This window comes from Lampetra planeri, chromosome 35 (assembly GCF_965212315.1).
Source record: "Lampetra planeri chromosome 35, kcLamPlan1.2.h2, whole genome shotgun sequence".
In the NCBI taxonomy this organism is placed as follows: domain Eukaryota; kingdom Metazoa; phylum Chordata; class Hyperoartia; order Petromyzontiformes; family Petromyzontidae; genus Lampetra; species Lampetra planeri.
The window spans coordinates 7,152,220-7,167,132 of NC_136141.1; the positions used below are offsets into that span (position 1 = coordinate 7,152,220).

General features: G+C 46.7%; 1 protein-coding gene across 1 annotated transcript in view; it reads left to right on the top strand.

Moving 5' to 3' along the window:
* Positions 1-14,913, top strand: part of DNAH3 (dynein axonemal heavy chain 3) — a 142,443-nt gene that overhangs the window by 108,053 nt on the left and 19,477 nt on the right. Inside the window, exons 55-58 of the mRNA XM_078611111.1 lie at positions 5,077-5,302; positions 6,728-6,972; positions 9,198-9,314; positions 11,498-11,655. Of these exons, the coding sequence (XP_078467237.1) occupies positions 5,077-5,302; positions 6,728-6,972; positions 9,198-9,314; positions 11,498-11,655 (746 nt within the window). The remainder of the gene's footprint in view (positions 1-5,076; positions 5,303-6,727; positions 6,973-9,197; positions 9,315-11,497; positions 11,656-14,913) is intronic.

Sequence of the window (14,913 nt, forward strand, 5' to 3'; positions counted from 1 at the left end):
GGGATGGAGAACCCTTCATCGCGGTCCTCAATGTGGGCTCGCAGACGGTGGTGGTCCCACAGGGGACCGTGCTTGCTCACGCAACGCCGGTGCCCTGTGAGGAACCCGTCGCGAGTCATGTCGGCGCTGCCCCTGCACCGCGACCACATTCAGACAGCGATGAAGGGTGGCTCGAGGCGCTTTGCGCGGGATCGACGGACCTGTCAAATTTAGAGCGCCAACGTCTTAAGACACTACTGAGGGAATTTTCCGACGTTTTCAGTCGGGATAAATACGATTTGGGCTGCACTCATCTGCTGCGTCACCATATTGATACGGGTGACAGCGCGCCAATACGCCAAAATCCTTTTCGGTTGAGTCCCGCCGAAAAGGACCATGTCAAATCGGCTGTTGATGACATGCTAGCCGCCGACATAATTTCTCCCTCCAACAGCCCTTGGGGAGCGCCGATCGTCCTGGTTAAGAAGCAGGACGGTTCGTTGCGGTTTTGCGTTGACTTTCGGCGCCTTAATAAAATTACGGTTGCCGACGCATACCCGCTCCCACGGATGGACGAATCGCTGGACGCCTTGGCGGGAGCGCGATTCTTCTCCACATTGGACTTACTTTCGGGATTCTGGCAGCTTCCTCTGGACGATGATTCAAAGCCTAAAACTGCTTTCCGTACTCCGCACGGCCTGTTTCAATTCAACCGGTTGCCGATGGGCTTACACTCAGCGCCGGCAACTTTCCAGCGGTTGATGGAATTGGTTTTGGCTGGATTGCAATGGGAGTCGTGCCTGATTTATTTGGATGACGTCATTGTCTTTGGCAAAACTTTTGAGGAACATCTCCAGAGGTTGCGGGCGGTTTTCCTAAAGATGCGGGCTGCTAATTTGAAATTTAAGCCCCAAAAATGCCATTTGTTACGCGAGTCGGTGCGTTATTTGGGGCACATCGTGGGGCGCTCAGGTATTTCTACCGATCCCGCCAAAACGCAGTGTGTAAGCTCCTGGCCGACTCCCACCTCAGTGGGAGAGGTTAGGAGTTTTATTGGGTTTGCGTCGTATTATAGACGCTTCGTCGCTAATTTTGCGACTATCGCCAAACCCCTACATGCTTTAACATCTAAAGGGGTTCGGTTTTGCTGGGGTCAGGAGGAGGAGGCTGCTTTTTGCTCCCTTCGGGATGCTTTGGTAAACGCTCCTCCCCTGATTTACCCTGATTTTTCAAAACCGTTCTTGCTCGACACCGATGCGAGCAACACGGGTATTGGGGGCGTGCTCTCCCAGGTGGTTGACGGCGTGGAACATGTGGTTGCGTACGGCAGTCGGGTGTTGTCTCCAGCGGAGCAACGATATTGTGTCACCCGTAGGGAACTGTTGGCAATTGTCCATTTCATCCAACAGTATCGCCCATATCTGTACGGTCGGCGTTTCACCGTCCGCACAGATCATGCGGCACTGCAGTACGCCCTGAGGGTTCAACAGCCATCGGGACAATTGTCCCGATGGTTGGAGGTCATCCAGGATTACGATTTCCAAACCACATACCGTAAGGGCGTTCGCCACACCAACGCGGACGCTCTGTCACGCTTGCCAACCGCCTCCGAGTGTGCATGCCTCCTGGGGTCTGGACGTTGCAGGCCTCCAGGGGACACATCGCTACCTGTCTTGGCGGCCGCCAACGACGACGATGCAGTGGTTCCTAATTCGATCGAACAACAGGGCAAAGATTCCCTGTTGGGGTTGCCCGTCATTGAATGGGGGCGCCTCCAGATGGAGGATGTCTCCCTCCTCGGGTGGCGACGTCGCGTTGGCGGTGCGGCGGGGGGAAAAAGAGGTGGTTCCGACGCATGGGAAATGTGCCAAGGTCTGCTGATGCATTGGGACGGGAAGTCACGCCGACATCGGCTGGTGGTCCCTACTGGGTTGCGGGGTAGGGTGGTATGGGCCGCTCATGAGCGCCTCCTACACCTGGGGACCCAAAAGACTCTCGCCTTGTTGCAACTTGATTTTTATTGGCCTGGCATGACGAGGGATGTTGGGGATTTGTTGGGATCATGCCCTCAATGTGCACAACGCAAACCGCCGGCACGGGAGTCTAACCCGCCTTTGCAATCGATCAAAGTGTCCAGGATAAACGAGCTGGTCGCTCTGGACATTTTGGGACCATTCCCCGCCACCCCCAGGGGGAATAGATATTTGTTGACTGGTGTCGAGTATTTTACACGCTGGCCTATGGCCTGGCCTCTGGCCAACCAGTCGGCAGCAGCCATCGTGGAGGCCTTTGTTCAGGGTTATGTCCTGGACAAAGGTGCTCCGGAGAGGTTGCTGACCGACCAGGGCAGAAATTTTTCCGGTAAACTACTCAGACAAGTCTGCGATCTCCTGGGCACAAAGAAAATTCGGACCTCCCCATATCACCCACAAACTGACGGGATGGTCGAACGTTTGCATCGCACCATCTCGTCCATGTTATCACAACAAGTTTCGGACTCGCAAACGGATTGGGACCTACAAATTCAGGGGGTCTTGGCGGCGTACCGGATGGCACCCCATGCAGCTACGGGGTTTTCTCCCTTTTACCTCATGTACGGCCGAGAACCAGACCCGCCTGTTCGTGCCCAGTTGCGGATCCCCGTGCCGCAGGGAAAAACTAATCTGGCTGACCATGTTAAATTTAATCTGGACAAATTGACCGAGGCACGGGATGCTGCAATGCAAAACTCTGACCTCCGTCAGAAGGCGAATGAGCGCCTCAGATTGAGTCGAGCGCACATACTGCAGTGGAAGCCGGGGGACAAGGCATGGTTGCACTGCCCCCAGGTGCCACTGGCAACCTCCTCTAAACTGGTGCGGCCGTGGCGGGGCCCTGTGGAAGTGGTGGAGGTGTTACGTCCGCAGTGCGTGCGCATAAAGTGGGGGAAGCGGAGATGGTTCGTGCACCCCTCTAGGTTGAAACCCTTCGCAGCGGTACACAATCCCACTTCACACGCGCGTGGCCAAACGTGTGGGGGGTCGGCCGACTCGCTGGGTCCGTCTCCGTCGCTCTCACCTAATGCCTTGCCGGCTGTGCCACCTTCAGGAGCATCGGGAGTGACGGGCTCACGCCCGATCACCCCTCCTGCGGATACCGAGGGTCACGCGGAGTCGGATGAATGCTCACCCCAAGACGGACAGTCGCCACCTGATGGTCCGCCACGCGGGGTTACCCCGTGCGAGGGGCCCGCTGCAAGGACGCGCGCTAAAATGCGCAAACTGTTGTGAGGCCGGAAAATGTGTACATAGCTGTTGTGTTTATTGGGTGTTGTGTGGGTGGTGTGTTCCCCGCTCCTCGGATGTACATATGTTGGGTTCACCGTGTGTTGTGTGTGCGTGGTGGGTTCCCTGCTGATTGTATATAGGCTGTTTTTTTACGGAATTCGTATTTATTCGGGGGGGGGTGCGTCGGGTTGTTTCTCATCTTGTTGTTGCGTTCTTGTTCTGGTTCCTGTTATTGTTCAAAAATAGTGAGGCACACGCGCGGTCAGGGGGTGAAGGCACCTTTATTGTCAAATTTTTGTATGTTGGCAGCCGGGACGGCTGCATGCTATGCGGGGGGGAGTGATGTAGGGGTGTTAGAGAGAGAGCCCGTTATGCATGGCAGCCTATGGTAAACAAACACAGTAGGCGGGGCTACATGTGTGCACAAGCAGGTGCCCTCTGCGACGTCCGCGCCAGACACCCTGGGGGGTCGATTCGGTCGTTATGATCCCCCGGGGCCCCACCCCTCAGGGAGGGGTTGGGTATAAAAGGGGAATGTATCGAAGGGCTCGGGAGTGATGTTTAGCTAAAGAAGAGGAGGCGGAAGACGTCTGAGATAGAGCCCTGGACTCCCCCTGGTACGCCGTCCTTATCAGGACCGCGCAGGCTCGAGCCAGTGGCGTGGTACCAGAGCCAGAGCCAGTGCTGGTCTGGACTCTGGGTACCGGGCCCGACTGACCAGTGTCGGGCCAAGATAGCCTCCCCTAGCCCATTAGTGGAGGACTCAGAGGCAGGCTAGGGTTAGCTAGAGAGGTGTGTCCTCAGATAGACGGGTGAGGGGGCCGATACCCCCTCAATTGTGTATGTCACAACGTTGGTGTTAAATAAACAAGTGTGCCTCCAACTCCGGTGTGAACGAGTCGTGAGCGTTACTACACTTGTTTGACGAAGAGCAGAATAATTTACCAATGTAAGTCATTTGTGCTCAGACCACCGTCACATTCTCAGGTACACTTATGGTTGCACGTGTCATTCTCTTCCATACGCTACCGCATGGTTGCAAAATAACACATCTCTGCATTGTCTATGATGAGGAGATAATGCTTCTTCTGTCACTCCACGTGATGGGAAAATGATCCATCATAATAAGCTAATGAAAGCAACGACCACAACCGGCACTCTTTAGTGGCACGTTTCAGGTTAGGCTTGGCCGTGTCCAGCAAATAGCGGATGCCAATTCTCAAAAGAGGGTCAGGTCTTGCTCAGTTGTAAAGTTAATTTTGCCTTTTCCAGGAAATTGACAAATGTGTTTCTAAGGCTGCATAGCTACAATTTGCAATATTCCCATTACAGCACAACATTAGCTGTGACTCATTTTCTATTTTTGTGAGATCTGAAATGGCTTCATTTCTCGTGAGGCGTGTCCAGTGCTGTTTGTATATGGGTCTCATCCCATGTTTTCCATGTACGTGGCACTTGATGCCCTGGAAACCCTTGAAAATGACATTCCATCTCGGCCAATTATCCAGGTAAAAGGCCATACAACCCAAACTATTAACCATATATTAAACCACTGCAGCCTGCGCTCCTTCAACGGAGCAATACCAAAACTGCATGAACTCTATTCTGAAGCCGTCTCGTCGTGGCCAGCTGCATTCAGCTTCCAAACATATTGCCATACACAGGATTAGGATCGATACTTAGAACAGAAAAGTCCTGCTCACTCAGGCAATCACACATTTTGCTTCACTCTACGTAGATTTATAGTGACAATAGATTGATGGATAATTGTCGAATGAGTAATTAAAGGACTAATTTAAATGAATGACAAATTGAACGAATTGATGGCTAGGTTTGCTCAAGTTTGCCGAGGATATGGGCATGGGCGGCAGCAAGACCCAGTGCATCTCGCTGGGCCAAGGTCAAGGCCCGATCGCGGCCCAGATGATGGAGAGTGCCATAAAGGCCGGCACCTGGGTGGTGCTGCAGAACTGTCACCTGGCCACCAGCTGGATGCCCAAGCTGGAGAAGATGTGCGAAGAGGTCATCACACCCGAATCGACACACCCTGAATTCCGGTAAGAGAGGCTGTGTGCGTATTGTATGTGTCTACGTTGAACTTATTTTGCACCATACGTAGCCAACTGTGCTATTGGGAGGTGTGGAGGAAGGACAATAAACTAAACACGAAAAGAAATTATAAAGAAGTGAGTTTTCATTCGAGATTTAAAAGTGCATAGCTTCAGTGGCTTCCTAATATCGGAATGAAAAGCGTTCCAGATAGCCGCAGGAGCGCATCTGAAAGCGCGCGGTGCGGTGACCGTCTTTGTTCGGTGGCTCGCTAAAAGTCGCTGCTAGGATGATCAGAGTTCGTGTGATTGTTGATTATCCTTGACGGGATCAGCAAGATACTGTGGTTCATTTGTGGAAAGCACTTTGTGTGTAATGAGTACCACCGTATAATGTATTCGTTTCGTGAGCAGCTCACGGAGGGCACATCGTTCAGCGTGGTGTACAATGATGAAAAGCTTGAGCAAGTGTTTCATGCTGTTTTGCCAGTTATTGTGTGTCTGTCTTTTTTATATAATCCAGCATATTTGTGTAAGTTAGAATTAAGTAGGTGTGTCAAAATATTGGTTCGGTAAAAATGTATTCTTCTGCTTACACACTACGCATCAAGTCGTGCTTATAAGAATTGATTATTGACTAAATGTACATCTTGTGGGTTGATATCACTTCTGCTATGAAAAGTCATTGAATTCAACAAAGCAGACAGCAACAAACACTAAAATGACAACCCAGAATCATGACAATATATCACATTAGGAGGGGAAAATTGGTTCCAGGCCAAATCACAATGCAGTACATACAGTTATCACCAAAACGCTCTTCATTCAAACAGACTGCATAGAAAAGCCTCTCTAAGCTCGACTCGGCAAGAGAGAGCAAGGTCACCACTACCACAGAGCACGTGGGAGACCAACGCGATTGGTCAACCTGTGCCCTCGGCCAATGTCATTCCACCAAGGGGTCGGCAACCAAAATGACAAGGGCAATTATTTTCCAATTCGGTCAAAATAACTCAATATTTAAAGAGCCGCAATGCATGCGAATACAAGACGGTGGTGGTCCTTCATAAATAACATCACGAAGCAGTCCTTAGAGAGCCGCATGCGGCTCTGGAGCCGCAAGTGGCCAACCCCTGTACATTACTATTCTAAAATAAATAAATAAAATTATGTAAAAAAAAACTACGTGATTCGTTAAAAAAAATATTTCAGTATCACTAAGAACATCTTCTGTCACCTTTGCCACCATGCACCCATTCCAGGAGGAAGTGACATCACAGGAATTGATGTCATGTCACCCTTTCATCTGCTGATGCTCTTCGATGTGGGCGCGAGTCACTCCGCCTCTCATTTATTGTCGCCACTTTATTGAAATTCCTGGATTTCATTCCCCGGGGCCTGTTGCTGCCCCCCCTCTGCCCATTCGACACACAGCCTGTGGCTCACCAGCTACCCGTCGGACAAGTTCCCCGTGAGTATCCTGCAGAACGGCGTCAAGATGACCAACGAACCGCCCAAGGGTCTGCGCGCCAACCTCCTGCGCTCGTACCTCAACGACCCCGTGTCGGACGCCACCTTCTTCGCTGCCTGCTCCAAGCCGCACGCCTGGAACAAACTCCTCTTCGGGCTGTGCTTCTTCCACGCGCTGGTGCAGGAGCGCCGCAACTTCGGCCCGCTCGGTGAGGGCTCCTTCTCGTGTGCTGGGCAACTGGTTGCGATCGGCTGCCCCAGAATGACGGGTTTCATCCGCTGCTCTCCGATGTGGTTTCGGCCTGTTAACTGCGCGTCGTTCGCCATTGGATGACGTGTTGACGTTTCGCTCCGTGCACGAAGAGCTTCTTCAGGACCTGCGTGGAGTTTTTTCTCCGGGTCCTCTGGTTTTTCCCTCCACATTTAGTATCGGCGTACGTTTGTAGAGTATTTGGCTGCAATAAATGTCCACTTGATGAGCCACTTCGTTGAGCTATCATTGTGGCCAGATCGTTTATGAAAAAGAGCTATGCAGCTCATTGAGCCTTGCCTGGTAAAATAAATATTGTTCATAGTAATAGTGCTCCTGGAACTGTTCCTCGAAGAAGCTCCCAGCACGTGGGGCGAAACTACAACATCGGAGAGCTATACAGCACAAGTGCAAAACCTATGCAGTGGGTTTCTCGTATTTAAATTAAAGTTGGGTGCCGGTTTTTGGGGGTAGTTGGAGGGAACTCAGCAATGAGCTGGCATTGACTGCTTAGATCCTGAGTCCGAATCCAGGTTTTTCAGCCACCTCTTTTTAAACTTGTTTCTCAGGTAGAAGGAGCTGATGGTCTCAGCCTGGTCACTAGCAGGTTACCTATTGATTGAATTCCCACTCTGAGACTCGGTTTGATAAACAAACTTTGCGTGGTCCTTCGCCGTCATGAAATGTCGTACCCTCTCATTCCCCGGCGTTTCCCTGGCCTGACCCAACTTCCCACTCCCCTTCTACAAGAATGTGGGGTTTTCTCATTTTTAGTAAAGTGTCTTGAGATGAATGGCACTTAGACCCTATATAAATGCAATGTATTGTTATTTTTATTATGGGTATGAAACGTTCCTTTATTTATTTATTTTTATTGAATCAAATAGGTTTGAGATGTGTTTATTCTCTCCTCGTATGCATGGGTATTCTTTAGGAATTTCGCTTCTCCCCACCACAAATACACTGAAGTATTAAGCGAAATATATCACGAATGGCCCGACTGAAAAACAAAGTTGTTCAGATGCAACAATGAGGATTTTTTGTCTGATCAAAATGCATTTTTTTTTTAATACAGAATTTTGATCACGTAAACATGAATATTCTACAAAGCTGAACTATATATCTGCACCGTAATTGAATCAGACCACGGGCTTCGAGAGCTCTGAGAGACACATGGTTTGATACAGCTTACATTCAAGAATAATATGCAAGTGTATAAATAAATGGCAGTGAGCAGCCCTTTGAGGTTGAGTTTGTGGAGTTAGCTAAGTGTGTCCCGCGCGTGTGTTTTTGTTTTTACACGTATTGTAGCAACATCCTTGCGAAATCAGATTGTAGAGGCCGAGTGTATTGATATTGTAATATAATGATCCACGTCAATCAAGGGGCTCTGCGTAGCGAAGCTGTGGTGTGTTTGTCTCCATATACCTTGAAGGAAGCACTCGTTTTCCTCTTAAATGGCTCTCAACAGAAATGGATTTGTGATTAGTTGAATGAAAATTACCATCTGTTTGTTTCGTCAAAAAATTTTCCCTTGCACACTTGAAATGGCTTGTGCAATGGGGCATGAAGCCTAGGAACCATTTCTACGATGGGGTTATGAAAGGGACCTCGGAGATGAGCATAACAACCGTCAAGATGTCTATGTCATCTAATCCATTTGTCTTATGTGTCCAATTCACAACCGGAGGGATCTGAGTTCAAATCCCCATTGATAAGTGACTCAGCCTAATCTATCGATTAGCCAGAAGCCTCCCGGGGTCGAGGCTTGCAGGCTCGATTCGATCTCCCACCACGGCAAATTAATCCTTCCCGCCACTGTTGGTCCAGGAGTATAGATGGATGCTCAACAGGGAGTCTATCGGCAGGTGGCGTGTGGTGGGGTAAAGTGTGGGTACTTCCACTTCTTACAAGACGTTTGGACAAAATATCTTCCAGAGGTAGTTTCCCTTGAGCTCCCTCTAGTGGAGGGCCTTCCATCAGCAGTGTCGTGAGGAAGTAATTGCAGGGCTGCACCTGTACCTCTATTACTAGGGCTGAGGTGCAAATGGTTTGTGTTTAGTCTGTTGTCCTTCCCCCTGCACCTCCAATTAACACGGTTAGCTACTTACAGTGCAAAATAAGTTCAACATACATGCACACATACATACACACATACATGCGTTGTGCTGGCTCTATTTGCAGGGTGGAATATCCCGTACGAGTTCAATGAATCTGACCTCCGGATCAGCATGAGACAGATCCAGATGTTTTTGAACGAATACGAAGAGGTCCCCCTGGAAGCCCTCACGTACCTCACAGGTAACGGTCTCGTACAAGCGATGTGGAACATTGTGAGCCATGCGCAATCCACCGTCTTGGATGAATGCCTCCCCAATTCATCATCATCAGCTCTCACGATCCTGCAATTCGGTTAGCGCCTGCACACAGAGCTGTTTTTATTGCTCCGTCTCCTCGCTCAAACGCCCTGTCACGTGTACCTTCCCGTTGCTGTCACAACAATGTGCATATGCAGGCCCTGGATCATACACAATTGAGACAGTGTTTCAGTGGCCATCATTTCTTCTTGAAATGTTTTTCTTATCAGGGCGCCATGGTGGGGAGATGTTAACTACCTTGCCTGGGATACAGGAGGTCATGGGTTCGATCCCCACTCTGGTGCCTGTGTATTTTGAGTTTGTATGTTATCTCTGTGGTGGCGTGGATATTTTCTTCGGGTCCTCCAGTTTTTCCCTCCACATTTAGAATCAACACGAGTTTAGAGTATTTGGCTGCTGTAAGTTTACACGTGATAAGCCACCTAATTGGGCTATCAATTGTGACCAGGTCACTTCTGAAAAAGAGCTATATAGCTCAGTGGGACAAATCTGGTAAAATAAAAATAGGTTCGTTTTATAGTTTAGTTTTTAGCATTTTATGATTTTTATTCTTCAGAACGCTATTTAATGGTCTAATTTGCATCCTAGCTTTTTTTATATCTATAAAATGTTCATTGAAATTTATTTGCTATTTCTTCTGTTTGGTTTGGTGATAAAATAAGAAAACGATGTTTCATTGTGTAGTGGTGCATCAATCACGTGTGCTTATGATGAGTTGCTTGTGTTCACAATGTGGCAGAATGTAGCACAAACCATCAGTATCCACCATGGGCAGTGTGCACCATGGGCAGTGTGCACCATGGGTAAAATATCTACTGTGAGCAGAACGTTTAGCGTATACAATAGAACTATTCCCATGTATTCTCATATTTCGTGGATGTGTCAAATCATATTGGTTTCTTTTCATTCCAAAGCGAGTATCTCCATCAAACACACTATGGTGCCCATTTAATATGTTCTCATAAAAGAAAAAATGCGACCGTAGTGACCTTGCTATCATACGAATTTGTAATATAGAGATGAAATTCTTCTGGAAAATAATTGTTAGCATTTGCCACCACGGGTGGTACCCATAAGCACTCTGGTTGTATCCTCCACATAAACGCTACAGTGAATTGGCCTAACATCCCCAGCAGGTCGTGCCTGACAATGTTTTTTTGAGACTCATTGATGATGCTTCCACAAGGAGAAAGATATAAATTAATTGTGATATTGAGAATGTTCTGCTTTTAGCTTCCCAATGTTTTTAAAATACATAAACACACCAACTCATGCCACACAGTGTCACAGATAAACTCACTGGAGATGGTGAAATCTGCAGTATTGGAATGTCCATGGACTGTGCTGCTCTTTGATGGTTCGTGGTGTTGTGAATGAACAGCAAAGACGTGTGAAAGTGGACCTCACATATTCCTGTTAAAGTGACTGTTTACTCATTCTCCCCTGCGCTAAAACCACATTCACAATTCACACACTCCCTCACGTACACAGGTCCGATATAACCAAGGGATCATTCAACGTTAAATCCATGTATCAACAGTATATCCAAATTAAGTTTACAAAACAAGCTTGTGATATGATGATTAGCTCCCCACCCAGTGATATAATAATGTCATGCTTCAGGATTACGATTTGATTCAAGAATATATTATTATTAAGTTCTCTTGTTTTTGCTGGCTCATTTGCCCGGTCTCATTTGCTCACTTGTATTCGCTGCATACGTTTAAATGTTACATTCACGTATTGCAAATGAGCATCACATATACATTATTATTAATACACATAAAATGTAATAATCGATGTGAATAAATAAATGCATGCATTGTCACACACCCAGCATGAACTGTAATAGATAAGGGGTGAAGGCCTAATCTAGGCTTTTTTTTACATATAAACTATATATTTTTTTGTGACAGCAAAATGTTTATAAAATCATAAACTAATGATCAGCATTTAAATTCAGTAATTTCGTTTATCCATGGCAGTTACGCTTTCTAAAATGTTGACAACGACCCCATAATTAAATGCATGTGACGGTGTGAACCAGACTTGTTGTCCAAGCTGTGATCGGAGGCCAGGTGAATTTCCCTTCGTTGTTTTACCCAGGGGAGTGCAACTACGGTGGTCGAGTAACGGATGACAAGGACAGGCGGCTTCTCCTGTCTCTGCTCACAAACTTCTACAACCAGAGTTTGCTGCAGAAAGACAAATACCCTCTCTCTCCCATTGAGGCCTACTTCGTACCACCGCACGGTGAATACCAGGTATCGATCAAACTTTATTTCTTTGAAGGTGCCTTTCTTTTCCTCGCAGCAGCAGCTTTTGGCTAACCACCAAACAAAAACAGCCATTGCATCACGTGCACTTCTGCGGTCATCTGGAATGTTCTTCCTTACAAAATGAGGAAGCCACTGGAACACTGCACTTTTAAATCTAAATTGCAAGCAATTTTTTTTGAACTCCTTTTTGTGTTTAGTTTGTTGTCCATCCCATGCACCTCCATTTAGCACGGTTGGATACGTTGTGTGCGAAAGAAGTTCAACACACCTACTTTCTTAAACCAAGGGTCCAGTAAATACATTGTTATTCTCCTTTCAAACTTTAGAACCATGCAATTAATATAATACTTTGGCTTAACAGACATGTTTTAAGTTATTATTTAAAATTTGGAAGCTGCTATAAACACATTTATGCACGTGCATGCTTATTAACGCACCGCACCATGTTTAGTGTTTAAACATGTGTTCATCATCATCAACAGCCGTGGTTAATCCACTGCTGGATAAAGCCTTCGCAAACCACCAACACCACCACCTCTCAACCCTGCGATGTAATAACCCACCCACAGCATCGGCACATGACCTGGTGTCCTCGTGACATCTCCTCAGAGAATGTGCTCTCAAAAGCATTCCATTCATTGTGGTGCATCACAAAGGATACTCACTAAATATTATAATAATGATTCACATCGGGAGTAGTTGGTGGAGTGGTTTGCACATAGTGCTGTTATGCAGCTGGTGAACCGAATTCGATTCCATGCCGTGGCTAATATAGGTGATAAGTGGGGGACCTTCATTCAGCAGGAGAAGGAGACCATGGCTGCTTAATAATGCCGAATTGGTTATAATTAAAATCATAACGTCTTTATCTGTTTGTGACTCCTTGATGAAGCAGTTGCTGGAAGTTCAGCGGAGATAAATTCAGCAATGTATCAACATTTAAAATTAAGTTTTGAGTATTGCTTTATTTTATTAATGGCATTAAGAAATGGACAAACAGTCCACATGCTCCGATGAGCACTTAGGTTTTGCTCATTTCAGTTGGTGTCCTGATCCACCATAATTTTCATCATCAAGTGTTTCGTCTGTAGACAGGTCTGATGTGTGATTTTCTTTTATTCGTTTTTGACATGTTCCATTTTCAGGAGAGGTTTTTCCCCTTGCCTTCCTCAATGGATGTTTAACGTCGTTCCCAGGATGATGGGGACTGCTGTTTGTCTGGCTGCAACCCATTAATCTGAACGATTTAGGTGACCTTGGTCACCCTATTCTGTAAGTGTCCTGAACCAGTGGTGGAAATTGCATATTGTCATGGCAGGACTTGAGTCTCTCCATGAAGACAATCACTGTTGGAATTTCTACAAAGTGATACTTATTTTTCATTTTCTATGAGATAATGGACTGAGTGAACCCTCTATTGGCATTACAGCTGTCAACTGTGTGATCATGAGTGGGACAGTCTATCAACAGCAGCACTCTGCGGAATGATAATCACAATAATGAGCAGCTTGACGCTGTAATGATTATAGGTACCACAATAAGCCGGGGAAGAGAGCGAATTGCGTACATAACCAATTTAAACAATTGGATGCAAATGGGAGGAGTATCCAATGCAAAGTTCTTGAGTAATCTTCTTGGTTCTTTCGGTAAAGTCACGTAGAAGGGAAGTAATAAAATAATAAAAATAAAACATAATAAAACAATTCTCACGACGTTTCGGCCACAACGCAAGCAGCCATCCTCAGGCGAAGAATGAAACACCCCAAGCTTGGAGCGTATATTTAAGCTGGGTTAGAGGGGGGGGAGGTGGGAAGAAGAGCGCCTAAACAAAATAATTTGCATATCAAGAGGAATTCAGCATATGGAAAATGCGTAGGAGGTGGGCGGGGGGGGTTCCAAATCAATACTATGCCCGTGCATTATGCAGGATTAGCAGCATCAAAGGGGGGGGGGGAAGGGGGGGAGCATTAACAAAGGAAAGGAATGTTAATAGTATGTAGCTGTAGTTACTAAACAACCACGTAAAAAACTACAGTATAAACTGCATGACAAACTAAAGTATAAACTACATAGCATCATCAGTAAACTTACTATACTCTACAATAAGCTGAGTTACTAACAGTAAGTAATACATGAAAAATTCTACGTTGTAAAAAATTATATAATATGCTTCCATCTAAACTTTATTCTCTTACATCACACGCGTCTATACCGTACTATATACTTCCATAGGCAAAACCAACATTAAATTACATACTGTATTGCTATAAACCACCCTATACCTTATACATTTTTAATATAACACTATGTATTATTCTACCCACCCTAATGTGTATCAAAATGGTTTATTACGTCCTTCCAGTGATTGCTAAGCCAGAATCCATCTTCTCGGTTAAAATTGTCTCTGTGTTTGTAAATGTGGATCGCCTCATGTACGAATCTCTCATGATAGCCAGATGGCTTGCAGAGAACCTCTGTCTTGGAGAAGTCAATGTCATGTGAGCCCACTGAGTTGTAACAGTGATCTGCCACGGCTGAGGTGTTTGTCCTACAGTGTTTCAGGTCAGCTTTATGTTCACGGATGCGGTCCGAGACATGTCGTTTGGTTTCCCCAATGTAACTGCTACCACAGAGGCAACTTAGTTTGTAGACACCAGGGTACTGTATGTCTGGAACCACATCTTTTACAGACGGTACCAGATCACGGATTTTATGTACTGTGTTGAATCGGACCTGGATCTTGTGTTTAATCAGGATTTTGGAGATCTTTTTTGTGACCCCAGCAATGTAGGGTAAGGTGATGGTCTTGAAAGGCTCCTCAACAGGATCCTTCTTGGTGGTTGGAGTGATGGCTTTGCGGATTGTGTAGTCGGAGTAACCATTAGCCTTAAGAGCTTGGCGTACGTGTTTGAGTTCACTGGAAATGTGTTCATGGTCGGAGATGCATTGGGCTCTATGATATAGAGTCTTGATGAGGGAATTCTTCTGGGATGGATGGTGGTGGGAATCCGGTTTTAGATAAGCATCCGTGTGGGTGGCTTTCCTGTAGACAGAGTGGCTCATTGAACCATCAGGTCTCCTTTTGATTAGGACATCCAAAAAGGGTAGCTTGCCATCATTTTCGACTTCCATGGTGAATCTGATGGCTGGGTGTATGGAATTGATATGGTCGAGAAATTGGTCTAGAGCAGGCCGGCCATGTGGCCAGATGACAAAAGTGTCGTCTACGTACCTCTTCCATAA